The following is a 17,433-nucleotide window of genomic DNA, read 5'->3' on the forward strand; positions in this document are numbered from 1 at the left end:
AGTCATTTAGTAATTGATGCTTTGCAGAGAGGCCAGGCAAGGGCAAATTCTTCAAATTTTTCTTGGGCACATACCAAGCACATGCTCTGGGACAAGCAATTTGCTATGAATTTATTGCCATGAATATATCATATGTCTTTCTTGAAATGTCTGTTTTCACCCTGGGCTACATCTTAAAGTAATGAATACCACATGTTTAGTGACCATCAAATAAATAAGCTTTTTTCTTTTATTTACCCCAAAAGAAACTATTCAAATCTCATGGAATTTCAACAAATTCTGCAATATTTTTTCCAGGCTTTGATAACTGTGCACCAGAAGATACTAGTACATCTTCCATGCTGGGTTTTATGCTCTGTGGTGTGATTCCAGAAATTAACCTCACACAGTCCAGATCTTAAAATATTACGAAGAGCAAATGAATTTTTTTTTTAAATAGCAACAGTGTCACCTATGCTGACACTGTATATCAGGCAGCCCACGGTGCTCTGCCTGAGCTGCCCGCGGGTGCCACTGGAGGGTGGCTCTGCCCCTCAGCTCTGAGCCAGGAGGCCTGGTTCCCATTCCTCCACTTCCCAGCTCTGAAGCCCTCAGAAGTTGCCTCCCTCCTGTGAACTGCAGGGTCTCACACTGTGAGATGAGGACAGAAGTAGGAAGGGAGCTCCCTCAGAGCGTCATGCGAGCACACACATGGCCTTGGGGGGAGCGGGGCCACAGTAAGCACCAGGCGCTGCTAGGAAGAGCACTGGGCCAGGCGCTGCTAGGAAGAGCCGCTGTCCTCCTCCGTCTCATCTCCACCTCCCCCTCCACCTCCCCCTCCACCTCGCTACAACACTGACGCATCCGTGGCCAGCACTCCATTCCAAAGACAAGAAATTGGGCCAGAGGAGATGCACGGATTTCCCCAGATCACACAGTGGACTTCAAAGTTAGGACTCCCCACTGCAGGAAAGGGCTGACAGACAGACAGAGGCACAGCAGAGGGTGTGGCCCGACAGGAGGGAGGGGCCACAGGAGGTGCAGGAGCAGAGGAAGCAGTGTGCTCTTCAGTAATCAAGAGGGCACTTGGAGGAGGTGACAGGAGCCCTCCACCACTAGAATACGGAGAACCTGGGGGCCACATGCCCCAGGAGCACCTGCGGGATGCCTCCTTTGGCCCTCTAGCCCCAGGGCACCCATCTCACAGCCTAGGGCTGGGGAGGGAGCACGCGTTGCCTCTGGGTTCGGTGCTGGTGGGTAGACAGAGCAGGGAGGAAGGGAGAGGGAGCAGGATGGGGTTCCCTGGGAGCTGGAGGAGGGGAGCCAACAGCCAGGCCCCTGCTCTCCTCACCACTCAGACTCTTGGGGTTGGAAGGAAAGTTCTGGGCATTGGTGTGGCCCAGACATTGCACGCAGAGGCATTATCTGACTGCTTATTGGAACACAGATTCCTAGGTCCCCTGGAGGGCTGAGAATCTGTATGACAAACCTGGTGGCTGATCCTGCCATTCCTGGCCCCATGAGTAGCCCCGGTCTGAGGACAGAGTAGGAAGCCCCTTTGTCCAGATGGGGGTCTACGGGGAGATGCAGCTCAGGGTTGGGAGAGGCAGGAGACCGGACAGGCCAAGGGCCCCAGGTGCTCACCACAAGGATCTGTGAATCGAGGGGTCAGACTGGTCATTGCAGGGTGCCTCCTAGCTCTACACTCAAAAGCCTGGAAGAAAGAAAGTTCCCAAGAGCTTCCGAAGGAGAGATAGGGAAGGAGAACCTGGATGGCGACTCCTGCACCCTGAGCCCTTGTTTTGGCAGAATGGTCACTGGTGCCACCTGGAGTCTCTTCACCCACAGCAGGGAGTCTGGGGTGAGTTACAATGTTCTGCAAGTTCACCTCAATCATGTCCACACACTTTGCATGTGACTTTGCAATTGTTCCTACTAAAAGGCACAGAGCACGTGTCCTGCCTCCTGGCTTCTGGTTTGGCCACATGGCTTGGTTTATGCAGGGAGATGAGGCAGAAAAGACAGGCTGACTAGGAAAGAGTAGAAAAGGGTAGGAAGCCATGAGTTTAAGAGGCTCTGCTTCCTGGTTCTTTTCTGCTTCTGCCACCTACAGGAAGAGAAGAAGCTCATCCCAGTGAGGATGAGACCCACCAGCCGCAGGCCCAGGCCTCCGAGCTGGGCCCAGACGAGCTCAGCAATGCCATCCAACCTGGACTCTGAGGGATTCTGCAGAGACCAGCAGAGCTGCCCATCTGGCTGCCCAGCCTCTAGCAGCTCAGCTGCTGCCTGGCTGGAATGTGCTGAGCTGATGTGGGCATTTCCTAGCAGCATTATCAGTACCATTCTCCTTTCAGAAGGGGCAATTCTTCCAGAGCACGAAAGAATGCAGAAGAAATCTGCAGAGCTCTCTCAGGGTGCAAGAGGCATTTTGAAGGAATATGGACAAAAGGCAGGGACTTACTCTTCATGATCTCCTGGCCTCCAAGATGAAATGTCACCTGGTGGCTCTCCAGGTCATATGTCACACCAGGACACGTAGCATTGGCCTGAACTTCAGACGAGGCCGTCCAGTCATTGACATTGCAAAGCAGGACATCTGGGGAGCTCAGCGATCCACAGAAGATGGGCCCTGCAGAGGCAAAGAGGGAGAAGAGACAGGGGATGGGGGGGGAGCCAGCAGGCCCTTCAGAAGGTCATGAGCGAAGCCGCCAGAAAGTTAAATGACTATTCAGGCTGAGGCAGAGGATGCAGTGGGAGTCTGTTCCTGGTCATCAGCAGACCCAGCCAAAGCTTTGTAGTTAAAACTCCAAACCTGCCCACTGGACGAGCTGGAGAAGGACATCTGTTTGACACTTTATGCGGCCCTCGGAGAGGGCTGGACGTACCATGGCTGGTGATTGTTCAGATTAGCATAGCTACAGGGCACAGGCTGAGCCCAGAAAGCAACAAGCAAGTTGCCAGCCAGAAGTGTGGTGAAAAAAGGATTTGCTGCTCCATGGAACAAAATAATTTTTCCATATATGATCCTAAGGAAAAGCAAATCAGCCTTTCCAACTTGAAGGATCATATGGTCCAGAAAGCAATTGAGCATCTGGGGAAATTGCAGTGTCCACTAAAGACATGTTTAGTTCAAGGAGGTAGCCTGGGCTGGAATTACAGGGTTGCTAAATATGGGAACACATGAGGCCATACACAGGAGAGGGGAGTGCGTGTGTGTGTGTGTGTGTGTGTGTGTGTGTGTGTGTGTGTGTGTTTCCCTACATAAACACTAACAGGAATCCACATCATAAACATGGAGTACTAAACCTAGAAGGGATTTTAGGGCTCTCTTTACTCTAACCCTGGTGCCTGTTCCCCCACCTGACTCCAACATTTTCCAATAACCCCTCCTGAGCTCTCAGCTGATTTGAGGCTGTCAGCCCCCTCTGGGCCCGCCCTCTCCCACCAGGTTCTCCATCATGGAGCTCCTGGGGCTACTCCCCTGTCTGGCTGCTCCTTTGTTCTCTATGCAGATTTTCTACCCTTTTTGTGGGTATTTATTGGGATCAGCTTCATTTCCCCTTCAACTTCTCTCTTCCTAGGAAAACCCATCACACCCACATCTTCTCATACCGTCTCGGTGCTGTGACCCACCCGCTAACACCTCCCACCCAGACTTCCTTCAGAGCTCTGGAGCTTTGTACCCAAAAGCTTAGGTCATGTTTCGTGGTGTCTCAAAGGTGTTTCAAATTTAGTGTACCCCAAAGGAACTTATGACCACCCTGAATCTCCCTCTTCCTTCATTAAACACAGCACCTGGTGTCCACGATTTGCCCCATGAGCAGACTCTCGAGGCAAGGAATAAGCAAGATATTCGAGAATGGTCTTCACACACCTATTCCCCAATCCCCGTGTCTGTCATCCTGTTGGACTGGCTTCCTCAGGAGGCCGTGCACCTGCCTCCTTTCCCCACCTCCACCCCACTGCCCTAGCCCAAGCACGCCTTCCTGGATGTGAGGTGTTCCCCGAACCCCTCAGAGCTCACATCTTGGTTTGTAACGCTGAAGGCTGCAGAAGAGAATAAACAGTCTCAGTGTGAAGAGGCTGGCACAGTGTACCCCACGAGGAAGGGGTCAGTGCCTGGCCATGACACCATGTGGCTGTCACTATTCGGGTGTGGTGGCCTGATGTTTGCACCTCCCCAAGCCAGGCCCCAACTTTCATGTCCTGGCTTGTGCGTCCCTCCATGTTTTCTGTCCCTGGGTAGGCCCCAGCACTCCCAGCAGCCTCACCTCCTTTGACCTGTGAAAGGACAAAGCCATCGCAGCAGGAATCTTGGTCACAGGCAAGGAGACAGAAGAGGTGCACGTCCGTGAGGTTGGCTCCCGAGGCCGAGAACACCACAGGGCTGTACAATCCAGAGAGCGTGTTCTGGAAACCAGTGGGTTCAAAGCTTTTCTGGCCCACTGTGGAGGACTCTTGGCCTGGGCAAGGGCAGAACAGAGATGAAAGACCTCAGAACCTGCAGAGTGGAGCAGAGCACTGATCTCAGATGCCAGCTTGTGTGCCGGGTCTGGGCATGCAGGGGACAGCGTGTGGGCCAGGCGAGACGCTGTCTGTGCCATGAAACTGCTGGAGTTGACTGTGAATGAAGAGGATAGAGCCAGGTGAGGCTGCGGCCCACAGCCAGCAGACCTGGTGAATGCCCCGCAGCCTGGGAGGATCTGAAGGGAACATTGCTTTTAATATTCCCAGGAATATCTGTGAACAGGCACTGTGGCTCTGTCTGCTGCTCCCCCATGCCACTGCCTGGTGTTGTCAAGCACCAGCAGAGGAGCGTGGCCCACACGCAGCCGCACACACACAGGATGGAGCCCAGTGCCATCGCCTTGCCTCAGAGTGGCCTCAGGACTCTGCCTTCAAGGAACAAATGCAACCTCTTCCCTTTGCTCTGTGACCAGCCCTTGCCTCCTCAACTCAGCTTCCTTGCCCCTCCCTGACCCCTGCCCTTCAGCTGCTTCACCTTCTTATATTGTCTGCAGCATCTTAGGAATTCAACACATCCTTGTTAAAACTATGCTGGCATTTCAAGTAAAATGTCAATTATGTTTTTAAACCGGTCCTCTGGTGAAGAGCGGCATGGTTTGGGTTTTGCCTGCTGCTAACCAGCTCTCCCATGAGCCCTGTCAATTTTAGGGTTTAGAGCACCATTTTGCCAATGTGAAGTTTTTCAGGGGCTTCTACATATAGTAGTGCAGTCAAAATGCCTGTCCTGTCCTGTATCCCATTTTACATTTACATGTAAGACAGCCTTTACATGTGAGCTGTTTTGCCAGAGCCTTCAGCTGGTGTGTGGCAAAAGGGACACCAGAATGAAGGTTCCTCCCCTCCCTGACCTCCCGTCAGTCAGCCCAGGGGCATAGGCTCATGCTGCTGGTGCCTGGAGGCGGCTGGGAGCTTATGGTGAAATCCCACGGCCCTGAGGGCAGACGCCAGCAGCACCCAGCCAAGCAAGCTCCTAATTGCTTGGAGACTCAGCTTCCCTGCCTGAGCAAGGGGAATGATCATGTTAACCCTTGTGGATGTTGAGCGGATACAAAGATAAAGCCCAGAGAAAATCCCTGAGCAATGAGCTGCACCTGGCTCCTGCCCGGCAGGTCTTTCTGAGCTGCCCACTCCAGAGTTGCCTCCTTCCAAGTGTAGGCACGCTCAACCCCTCCGTTGGAGGCCTTCCAACCGTGCCAGGCAAAGCCACTCCCTGAGGCCCAGCTTACCAAGGGTCTACACTGGGCTGTCACTGCTAGAATTCACCCTCCCTCCACCCTCCTCACATTCTATTGGCTGCTCTGTGAAGGCTCCATCATTTAAGCTACATGGGGTAGTGTCTGGCAGCCTGCAGGTCCCAGAGAAATCCTGAGTCTCCAGTCAGAAGTGACAACTCAAATGTCTATTTCACCTAATCGAAGTTATTGTAATAGCCACATTCCAAGTGCTCAGTGGTCACGTGTAACCCCCGACTACCATTCAGAGAGTGCAGTTGACCTGGAGTCGAAGTCCATGTCTCAGCTGACTTTGGCATCCTCCATGCAGGGCAGGTGGCACGGAGGACCTCCTACCCTAAGATCCTTGTGTGGTGAGCTCCTTCCCAGGCTGCGTGCGGGTCTCCGTTCCAACACCTCCTCTTCTGAGGTCCCTTCCGTGACCACCCTCCAGCAGCTCATGCCCACCTTTACCCCACCGTCTCATTTTTCTCTAAGCAGTGTCCTTTGAAATGGTCTTGTTGCTGAATTCACTCCTTGGTCACTCAGCGATTCTGTTTTGTCCATGGTGCCTCCATGGTACTTAGCATACAGTAGACACCCAGTAGTGAGGTAAGGACGGGTCAGTGCTGAGATGCCCCACACCGTGTCAAGTCCTAGATGATGGAGCATGTCAGGGAGGCCTTTTGTTTAAGAGTTTGTCTTGTTTTTTCGTATTGAGGATTGAACCCAGGGGTGCTTAAACACTGAGCCGAATTTCTAGCCCTTTTTATTTTTTTATTTAGAGACAGGTTCTCTCTAAATTACTTAGGGCCTTGCTAAGTTGCTGAGGCTGGTTTTGAACTTGGAATTGTCCTCTCCCACCTCCTGAGTCGCTGGATTACAGGTGTGACCACAGCACCAGGGACAGAGGTCTTGCAGATTCCACAGAGGTTCTGCCTGGTGCAGTGGGCAGCAAGGTACTTCCTCCTCCTGGACCTCCCCTCGGAGACCAGGCAGGTCTAGACAACCTCTGAGGACACTCCTATGGTTCTGAAGGTCACCTGGCTCCTCCTCCAGCCTCCAGGCCCACAGACATCAAGGAGGTGTACACAGCGGAGGGCACTGGAGGGCAGGGCAGGCTATGGGTCTATGTCCCTTTCTTTGGTCCCATCTTCCAGGTCACATAGGGTGAAGATGTGCCTGGACATGATTAGCTGCCTTCCAGGTACCAAGGACTGTTCAGAAATTGCCCTTTTTCCTGCTCAGTGGTGACTTATTGTTCCCATTCTACAGAAAACAGGTTGAGCTTCAAGTGATGTTAAGGAGTTTCTCCTGATGAGAGGCAGAGATGGAAGGTGGAGGGAGCCATGGCCAAACGGACTAGGTGCAGACGCCCTTCTCCTTCTGCACAACTGCTGCTTTAAACAAAAAAGCAAAGCAAGACAAAAAAGCCAACTGAATTCTGCCCTTGATTTAGTTTGGCAACAAGGAGGGCCTCCCAGTGTTCCCTTGTAATCTGCCTCCAAAGTGTAGACTTTCAGGAGATGAGGGCAGAAAGAACAAAATAACAAACACTTGAGAAATACAGTTGCATTTTTTAAAAATGTGGTAAAAGGTTAATTATGGTTTTAAAGAACATTTTTAGTAGCGGTTACCTGTTTACTTTGGTATTTATTTTTAGAAAATAATTCTATGCTTTGTTATTTTAAAAAAGGATGGTAAGAATAATTAGAATCAACACTGAGGCAGAAATCCTAGTGACTCTGGCCATGGATCAGAAAAACCAGACTCTGTCAGATTCTGGTCCCCCAGGGAAACTGTCTGCTAAGTCAGAACAGAGGCACTGAGAGAAAGGAAGCCCAGAGAGGGGGAGTGGCAATGGTCATCTCTGCCGTGGCTGAAGGCTGCTCTGAGGGTCAGTGGAGGCTCAGGGCCTGACCCCGCATGGTCTTCACCTGCTGCCAGCTATACCCAAGCTGGCAAGCCTGAACAAGCCTGCAGCTGCTGGGAGCCCTGGGACACTTGCCCTGAGCTGCAGACCCCAGAGAAGGACAGCTGTCCATTTCCAGCCCAAGTCCTGGTACCAGCCAGTGTTGGTTGCCTTCTGGTCCACAGCCAGCCTTGGGACATCAGGAAACTTTTCAGCAAGAACAAAAATGGGTCACACTTTTAAAATATTTGCCATGTGCCAAGAATTGCTCTTTTTATTTAATGTAATTAATTAATTTATTTCTGGTAGTGGGCCTCCCACATACCAAGCAAGAATTGAGCTATACCCCAGCCCTTTTTATTTTGAGACAGGGCCTCCCTAGGTACCCAGGCTGGCCTGCTGGAGAAGCCCACATGATGGGAGTGTGCTTGCTTAACTGGCTCAGAGCCTGTACCCAGGCAATACTCATGCAAATGCGGATGGTCCCTGATCCAGGGCACAGAGAGGAAGCCCATTCAGGTCTGGCCTGGCTGGGAGGAAAAGGTGCGGCAGTGTCCAGGGAGGGTGGAGAGGAGCAGCTGTGGGAGCCAGAAGGCCCAGGAGCAGCCACTCAGGGAGCTGAGCCCACCCTGCCAGGGCTGCTCACAGCATGGGCAGCGTCCAGGGCTGGCACCAGGGCTGGCATCAAGGCACACAGACTGGAATCGCTGGGTTCAGCCAGGACCCCCCATGTCTGTGCTGCAGTTTAGTTCCTACCTAGAGAATCAGACTTGCAACCCCTGCGGATTGGGACCAAGATTGATTGAATCTGATGACACAAATCAACATGAAGTGCACAACCCTGGTGGCCGCTGGAGGGAGAACTGCCTGTTCAAGCAGGCAGCTGGGACAAGTGTGCCGCAGGACGGAAGGGAGAGAAGCGGGGCTCAGTGCCTGGAGTCAGGGAGGAGATCATCTGCTCCCTGATAAATGCACCCTGCTGGGACTCTGGCCAGAGTGGGGGAATGGCAATGGTGGTCTCTGCCATGGCTGAAGGCTGCTCTGTGGGTCAGTGGAGGCTCAGCCCCTGACCCAACATGGTCTTTACCTGCAGCCAGCTGTACTCAAGCTGGCAAGCCTGAACAAGCCTGCAGCTGCTGGGAGCCCTGGAACACCTGCCCTGAGCTCCAAACCTGACCAAGGAGACTGAGGGCCCCAGCCATCAGCTTCATCAACCTACCTTTTTTCAAATACACAGCCAGAGAATCTTGATTGCTGCTGCTCCTTACTTTCACTTGGCACCTGAGGCTTCCAATGCTGGCTTCCTTTGAGTTCCCCAAAGCATCCTGCTCCTAGAGATGGAGAGAGGCCGAGTGTCATCCCGTGGTACTTACCCACCCAATTCAAAACTCATTTATCACACCCTAACTGTGGCCAAGCACCAGGGCCTCAGAGATAAATACACCTGGCCCTTAGTTTTCTTGGTCTATTAGAGCAGACAGACAGGTAATCAGGAAATTCCAGCTCAGAATGTAGCCACAAAGAGACAGGTAACTAGAGAAGACATAATAACAAAGGAGAGAATGATACATTGTATTAGAAGCAGGACAACGAAAGTTTCCCAGAAGTGATCTGGGTGAGGTTCTGGTGTCTGAGTAGGAGCTGGCCGAGGGAAACGAGGGGAATTTGAAGCAGAATAAATGGCAGACATGGAGACCTGGAATTCCACAGGTGTTTTGAGAACTAGTCCAGTGAAGGGTAGTGATGAGAGGGTTACAGAGGCAGGAGCCAGTTCAGGGGAGGCCTTCAGGCGCACGGCTTCTAACCAGGGAAGAAAAGGTGGGGCAGTATCCTGGGAAAGTTTTGAAAGCTTGTTAATGCTAAGGTCGGGTTCCAGAGGTCTGGCCATTCTTGGTTGTCTCCGATCTCTCTCCTGGCCTGTTCTGAGCAGTTCTGCCATGTGGGTGGTGTGGGGGTGTGGGTGCAGTGGGATAAATTTGACTACACCATTTGTGCTTTATTATCAGTGTTTCCCCTCCCCCTCCCTGCTGCCAAGCTCTGAGTTCCCTGTTGGAACTGTTGGTCCTGGGCTAAGGTGCAGGGACCCATTGGGAACAGCTCTCCTTGCTCTTCAGTAAGCCTCATGTCACCTAGGGGATAATAGCCAGGGTGGACAGGAGGGGCCTTGGAGAACACAGAGGGAAGGATTGCCACAGGCCTGAGAGGCACTTAAGTGGAGGAACCCAGAAGAGTAGGAGTCCTTCCCTGGTAGTAGCAGAGGCCATGCCTTAGTGGGGCAGGGGACAGCAAGATGCTCCAGGGAGAACAAACCCCATATACTGGGGCTCCTGCCTTGGCAGAGGCCCCTCCACACCCCAAGCCTGAACCAGAAGCGGCAGAGCCTGAGATTTAAGGCAGCTCCCAGGATTGTGGGCTTCCACATTCAGGGTGGACCAATCAGCCATGGCCAGCATCCAAGCCTCCACATGCCTTAGGAGCACACTAGGAAACAGGGCCCTGCAGAGGAGCCTCATTAAGGTCAGCATGAACTTCCTGCTGACCTGATAGGGGCAATAACATTAACAGCAATGGTGACAATCACAATAATGGTCCCCAAGTGCTTCCTCTGAGCAGAAACCTTCCACGTGAGACCTAGTTCAGTCCTCACAATGGTCCTGTCACGGGGACACCACCATCCAAGATTCTATGAGGAACCTAAGGTACCAAGGGACTAAGTAGCAGCAAGCAATAAATGGAGCTGGGATTTAAACCTAAGTCTCTCCTTGTCTCCTCTCTTTGTCTCATACTTGAAGACCCCTGCTCAAGGCCCCAAAACCCAGGGGCCAGCTCCATGCTCCTTCCAGGATGAAACCTATACATATATTCTCACATTCTAACATAGGGGCACAGGGCAGGCAATGCATCAGTGTTGGTGATGTTGCAAAACTGCCACCAATCTACATGTCCTGAACTAGGAGCATGTGAAATCGAGAATGTACATCCAGGGTGGGTTTGTATGCTGCCCCTCAAAAGAGGAAGATTAATTTTTAAATGCAGAAAGATAAATCTAGTGAGAAAATCAAAGTAAAAAAATTACAAAATATGAGCATATAAATGAATAAAAACATTCTTTAAAATATGTAGACATTTTCTGGAAGAATTTGTAAGAAACTGGAAAGCAAAACAGATTCACATGGGCTTACAAGAGAGGAAATTAGGGCAGGGGTCTATTGCTTTTTACTGGGTACCTTTCTGTCCTAATTTGAGGGTACTATGTAACATTTCTAATTTTCTACCAGCTTTGATTTAAAGAAATAGAATTTCATGTGGTTCTAATGAATATTTAGCTTCTTAAACTGTCAAACTGTAATCATGTTTACTTCTGCAACGGGAAGGACTGCTGGCATCCAAGGACTCGGGGCTTTGCACGATGACCCAGGGCATCCACCTGGTGGGCAGCAGGGAGTATATGCCCCCAGCGGGGGCATCTTCTGACCCTTGAAGAAATGACATTGCTCCTTACACCTCTTCACCCTAAGTCAGCCTTGGGCCTACGCTTCAATTTCCCACAATCAGGGCTTTGGGAACAGAAGCAACACGGGAGCAGCTGCCAACACTCCCTTCCCATCCCCTGAGGGCCCTCAGACTGACACCAGAGCACGTGTGACCCAGGACAGACAAGGAGCGTCACCACCCTGCAGCTGTCATTCCTCACCTGACCAGAAGTTGTGCACGCAAAGTTGTCACTTGTCCAACCATAGAAATCACAGGAGACCTCTGACCCCACTGTGAGCACTGCGAGGAAGCTGCAGGCCGGGTCCTCCGCACAGTCTGCAAGTACACAGCCAGTCACCGCCCGCTCTCAGGAGACGTCAAGCCGGATAGACTCGTCCCCTCCCCTGCCACATGTGCCCAAAGACACACAGCACCCCCCAGCACACTTCCCAAATGCGCAGACAGCACACCATACCACAGTGCGCACCCAAACACGTACCCTCACGCCCAAATGCACACCGCAAGAAGCATTTGCTGCAGACGCAGCCCTCACGTGCCTGCTGGTGCTCCCTGGGAGACCAAGTCACCAACCCTGCCCATAACCAGTTAAGTTCAGGTCCTCAACCCAGGTCACAAAGCTGCCAGGCGTAGAGCCAGACTTCATATCCCAGTACTCGACTGCACATGTCTACTGGAAGCTCCTGACACTCCAGTTGCCATTCCCCCTTGAGGACCTGTGCCCAGGTGTCCACTGAGGTCACAGCCAAGTCCAGGGCTATGCTCTGAGGGCTGGTGGCTCTCGGGGGATTTGATGGTGCAGTGTGGCCACCTGCTCTCAGCAAGTGCCCTTCCTGTCACAGGAGGCCCTGTGACTGATGAGGACAGGGACAACTGGCTGCTTTTGTTCACCTTGTGTCACAGGTATGAAGCATGCTGCCCAGCACACAGAAGGCTCTGAAGTTTGTTAAGTAAGTGGATAAATGGAGTTAAAATTGTTCTTTAAACTTGAGCCGTGTTCAACTGTGTAAAATGCATGAATAATGATAGCAACTAATGATTCATCAGGGATAAGAGGCTTTAGAGAAAAAAAATTAGTTAACTGTCAAAAAAGCAACTTACAAATGAGTGTGTCATCACCAGGCACTTTCCCGTGTATTGTCCACACGGGTGCCAGCATTGGTAAGAGCTAATTGTGGAGATGCGGGACGAAGGCCAATGCTCAGCAGGGCACATGGCTGGTGGTGGTGGGCGGCATTCTAGGGACCCTGCATCCATGCCCTGCTCCTCCCCACCATGCTGGCCTCCGGCTGTCTCGAGGCAAGGCATAGCACTATCTGGAGGCTGGGGTGCTTTTCTACTCACCAGCAGGACAGCTCACAAGCTCTGGCCCCACTGCCAAGCCTTGGGCGTGAAGGTGGGTTTCCTGGGCTTTCTGTCCCGCCCAGGGTGGTAGAGATACCTTTCCTCATGAACCAGGCTCTAAGAAGCACAAGGTGTCTTTATACCCACTCAGAACCCAAAGAGAGCACCTCACCCTGGCCCACCTGCCCCTGGCCTAGCTCTTTCTTTCAGCTGAGTGACCTTGATCCTCACTGCATGCAGTTTCTGGCCTCAGGCCCAGGACAAGGTGGCTCAAGACAGCAGGAAGAGTCTAGTCGGTACTAGAACCATCAGCACTCTGCTGTGGCCGTTGAGCACGATGTCACCTGCTGTCTTGCCAGGCTAGCCCTCCTACTCCCTATCAGGCTACAGCTCTCCAGGGTCCTTGGCCTTCTTCCCAGCTCCGGTTCTCGCACCAACACTAGCCTCCACGCAGCACAGCACTGTCACCATGCCTGCTTCCTTCCTCTTGGATGGCCCTTTGACCTTCCACAGAATCTTCTTGATGCTCGGTATGGGGTCCACCCATCCCTGTCCCACATTCATACGTTGACGTTCCGACCCTAGAATGTGACTATTTTTAGGGATAAGTTCCTCAAGAGGTAATTAAGTGCAAAATGAGATCATTAGGGTGGCCTAATTCAATATGACCAGTGACCTTACAAGGAAAGAACACTGGGACCCAGACCCAGGCAGAGGGAAAGCCATGTAAAGACACCCAGAGGATAAGGGCCAAGGAGAAACCGAGAGCAAGACATATCCTTGCTCTCAGTTCTAGTCTCCACGACTGTGAGAAAATGAGTTTGGTCATTTAAGGGCTCCAGTCTGTGGTGCCTCACTATGGCAGCCAGGAAGACTACGCCAGGCTGGGCACCTGGACCCCCACCCGTCTTGGGCTGCCTGCTCTCTTGGGTCTGGTGGAACACTGTCTTCTAGACCTTCCTGACACGGTGGTCCTGCTCAGATTGGGGCCTGCTTGTGTCGGCACGTTCCAGCACCTGAGCCTGGCTGGCAGGATAGACCATCTCCTGCACTGACAGGCGGACCCTTCCCCTCTGCCTGCCTTGACGTACACGATTCCGCATCCTCTCTCCTCCCAGCCACTGCTTTGCTGCTCATTCTAGCTGTGTCACAGAGTGTGGGCACTGCCATGTGCACAATGCCCCTGCTCAGGACAAGACTGCTTGGCCAGCCAGCTCCTGCAGTCAGTGCCAGCGCCTGCCATCTACTGCTTTCCTCTTGGCTCTGCCCTCACATCCCTACAAGCACCACAACCAGCATGTGGTGTCCCTCCAGGCCCTATAAACACCACTCATTCCACAAACATTTTTTTCAGCTTCTATTTCATCCTTCATGCTGTGTCTGTGATACCAACAGTAGATTGTGCTTATCATATCAGAGCAAATATCCTAAACAGAGTCCTATCAGGGAGTTAAGTATTCAACAACTAAACTAGGTGTGATCCCTCAAGGGGGGAAGGCCATGGCTGAAGGCAGGCTTTCAGCTCCCAGGCTGGGATGCAGGTTCTGACACTTGCTAACTCTGTATGACAAGCAAATCACTTATGCTCCCAGTGCCTGTTTTTCTCCTCTCTTTCTACGGATGTAATGGTTCCTTTATGGGTGAGAACAGGATTAGGAGGTCATCCTTGGAAACATGCAAGCTCAATAAACTGTAACTGGTGTTACTAACTCTCTAACTCTCCAGAGACAGATACATGTCCAAACCTGGACAAGTAGCTCTACAATTAACAAAGTTCACCTATTTCTCTTCCCTAAGTTAAGAATAACTCTTGGCAGTCAGTAGATAATTCTAGTTAGTAGAAGCCAGTTGGCTCTTAATGTTTTTGGTCAGTTGTAGGTTCTCATTCTAGTACTGCTTTGCTCTGGTTTGTCTTGCCAACTTCAGCAGAGCATATTGCTACACCATTCACCCCGTGCCTCTCTCCCCATCTCCCCTTACCTGCCAAGCACTGCATCAGTGAGGGTTCGGAACCAGGAACTTTGGACTTGATCATCACAGAAGCATTGGTATTAAAGATCACCTTCGAATCTGGAGCCTTCTCAAATTTCCGAATCACTGAAAATAAAGTAGACTTATGAACTCTACCCCTGTAGGGTGTGGGGGATCTGCACACGAGTGTTTAGGCCAGAAAGTCAAGTCACGCTAGCCAATGAGGGCATTGAAAAAGTCACTGCCCATCTACACCCCTTGTCACACAATGTCCCAAGCACAGCGATTTTGTTATTAGGTAGCTCCAGCATGCTGCCTTCTACCTAATTCTGAGAGTTGTAGCTTATGTCTATCTTTATCTATCTCATTATCAGGAATTAAGGAGAAATTTCATATCATGTTAGACCTTTCAACTCACTTTTTTGTTGTTAGTGATTTTTTCTATCTAAACTTATATTTCCCTGCCCTGTCTTTGAGGACTAATTATGTCATTATTTTATTGAAAACTTTCTTTTTACTAAACAACTTCAATTCTTTCTGAAATGAGGTAAGTTATTTTTGAAAAGACAAACCAGACATGTGCATGTGGGTTCATGTAAATTTGGAGATGCCATGTGACTTAGTCATTTTTAAGGCAGTACTTGTTTAACTGGTATATTCGCATCTGTTTGTCTAGTGACCATCAGCATACTTGACGTCCATTTGGCAGGAATGACACAGCCACATGCTTGTGGAATGAGTCAAGCAAGGAAAAAGAAATTTAATTTTTAAGGCTATATGTCTTGGAACTCATTCCTCATCAAGCAAAAAAGCAAGCAGGGTAACTCTCAAGGAATAAGATTCATTTTGAGCCACAAATGCCCAAGTGTGTCAATATTTTGCAGGCACCTATCAAAAAGCAAGACTTACTTGTAAGTCCCAAAGCACATGTGTCTCAGTTCTTTGCAGACATAAGTATAACATGTATGTAAGCACTTGTTATCATACACACCATTGCCATATAAATGAGACTGATGTCTCAATGGGTCTGTACCAAGTCAATGCATGCAAGAGTGTTTGATGAAGTAGAAAATCCAGTTAGGAGATACCTCTAGCCCATCCAAAGAAACCTTCCTTCAGCTTGGACAGGTTAGGAGAAGAGAGCATTAATATAGAAGTGACATGCTTAAGCCTTCAAAAATTCTAATCTAGGAGCGTGTTCACAGTTTACAAAGAGGGCCTTCCACACCATCACCCAGGTGCTGTTCTGCCTCTCCGCTGCCCTTCTCAGCTCCTCCTCTTTTTCATTTTTACATTCTTTGGTCCCTGTGATGGAGCAAATGCCATGCTAGACTCAGCATAGTGTCCCTAAGTCTAGGTTGGTGCAGACCTGGTTCTCAGACAGTCCAGGAAATGAAACAAAGTTTGACAGCTCCTTACATTTCGATTCTGCTAAGATGCAGCCAATTTAGGCCTGCACCTAGAGGCTGTCCCTAGAGGAAAGGGACACGAGGAGGGAGAGCGTCACAGGACACATTTACTCAGTGCTCAGTGAGGAAGCTCATGGTCAAACAGCAGGAGCAAGCCATGAACCAAGGGGCCAGTGGGATCCTGAGTGAGCTGCAGGGTCACACGTCCTGCTGCTGGGCTTTCCCAGGTGTCAGAGTTCAACTTAGCAGATGGTGACAAATGTCTTGGAGACAGCATGGGGTCATCTCTGAAGCACAGCACATGTGATTCTCACATAGCAAAGCAGGTCTGCTCATGTGCCTGTCTTCTTCAGGACATGGAGAATGTTCTGGTCATATTTTAGTCGTTAGCACGGTGACAGAGTGACTGGTTGCATGTTTGTGGAATGGGTGGATGCACGCATGGATGGCTTCACGCAGAGAGGAAAGGCTGAGAGCCTGATTGCAACACCAGGAAGCCAGAGGAGAAACTCGGAGGTATAATTCCTCCATTTGGGCATAAGAAGTGGGACAGAAAATCTCTAGCATGAGTCAACAACGAACTGATTAGGAAACTGGATCCAAAGTTAAACTGTGAAGATAAACCTCAAATATTTCCCTCCCATGGGTCCTGGGACCTGCTCCTCACCAGCTGGGTCCAGATCATATCCCAACCTCTGACAGACCCAGCTTCCTGCTGGTGAGAAGTAAAACAGCACAGAAGGACTGGTCAGTAGTCACAACTCGCTCAATGCCAGGTCCCTCTGATCCCTGCAAGGACACCCAAGTGTCAGGGCTTGTGAAACTGGCCAGAGGAATACAAGGGATGGGACATTCTCCTTCCCTGGAGGCCTTTAGACATAGTCAGAAGCAGCCAGGATAACTGGACAATCCGTTCCTTCCGTCACCCAGTGCCCACTGCTTGGGAATGGAACAAGGTGAGATTTGTTCCAGCTCCAAAGGAGCACACCTACTGCCCACAAGGCTGGAGTCCAGAGAAGAGGCTGCGATACTGCATGTTTCCCTCACCCCGAGAGCCACACAGGAGGACCTTAAGGGACACGGCATAAGTGACCTGCCTGTTAAATGACCATGCTGGAAGCAGCACAGCAAAATGGTTGAACTGGCAGCAGGGACAGAGGTCGGTAGCTGACCTTCAAGTCCTCTGAGTTTCCTGAAGACTTCAGACCTCAAGTGTGACAGTGCAGTTCCCCCCCAACAAAAAGTGTTCCTCTCAGGAAAGTTAGGACTCCGAGAAGACACAGGATGGCAGTGGCATGGGCCAGCTGAAGTCCCCAGGAAGGGAAGCTTAGCTCAGAGCTTTGCATAAGAAGCGGAGGAGGAGCAGAGGCTGCTGGGAGCCAGCGCCCCAGGAGACATCCTCTCAGCTGTGGCAGCACAGCTGTGGCTCGGGGACACTCCGGTGCTGCTGAGGGAAGTGCCCTTGCTGGCCTGAACACTGGCCAAGCAGCCCTGGACAGCCTACACACCGGCTCAGCTCTGAGGGTTGTCACAGCAAGGAGATGGGAGCGTGGGGCCACAGTCCCAGAGTGGCCAGAAAGCATCTGGC

At 51.1% G+C, this 17,433-nt stretch overlaps 1 protein-coding gene across 1 annotated transcript in view; it reads right to left on the reverse strand.

Annotated features, from left to right (window-relative positions):
- The window catches only part of Tg (thyroglobulin), a 209,662-nt gene that overhangs the window by 140,678 nt on the left and 51,551 nt on the right, over positions 1-17,433 (reverse strand). The window contains exons 23-27 of the mRNA XM_040293416.2: positions 14,446-14,562; positions 11,324-11,439; positions 8,849-8,960; positions 4,251-4,442; positions 2,441-2,608 (exon numbers count right to left, since the gene is read on the reverse strand). Of these exons, the coding sequence (XP_040149350.2) occupies positions 2,441-2,608; positions 4,251-4,442; positions 8,849-8,960; positions 11,324-11,439; positions 14,446-14,562 (705 nt within the window). The remainder of the gene's footprint in view (positions 1-2,440; positions 2,609-4,250; positions 4,443-8,848; positions 8,961-11,323; positions 11,440-14,445; positions 14,563-17,433) is intronic.

The sequence above is a fragment of the Ictidomys tridecemlineatus genome, chromosome 7 (genome assembly GCF_052094955.1).
Source record: "Ictidomys tridecemlineatus isolate mIctTri1 chromosome 7, mIctTri1.hap1, whole genome shotgun sequence".
Lineage (NCBI taxonomy): Eukaryota > Metazoa > Chordata > Mammalia > Rodentia > Sciuridae > Ictidomys > Ictidomys tridecemlineatus.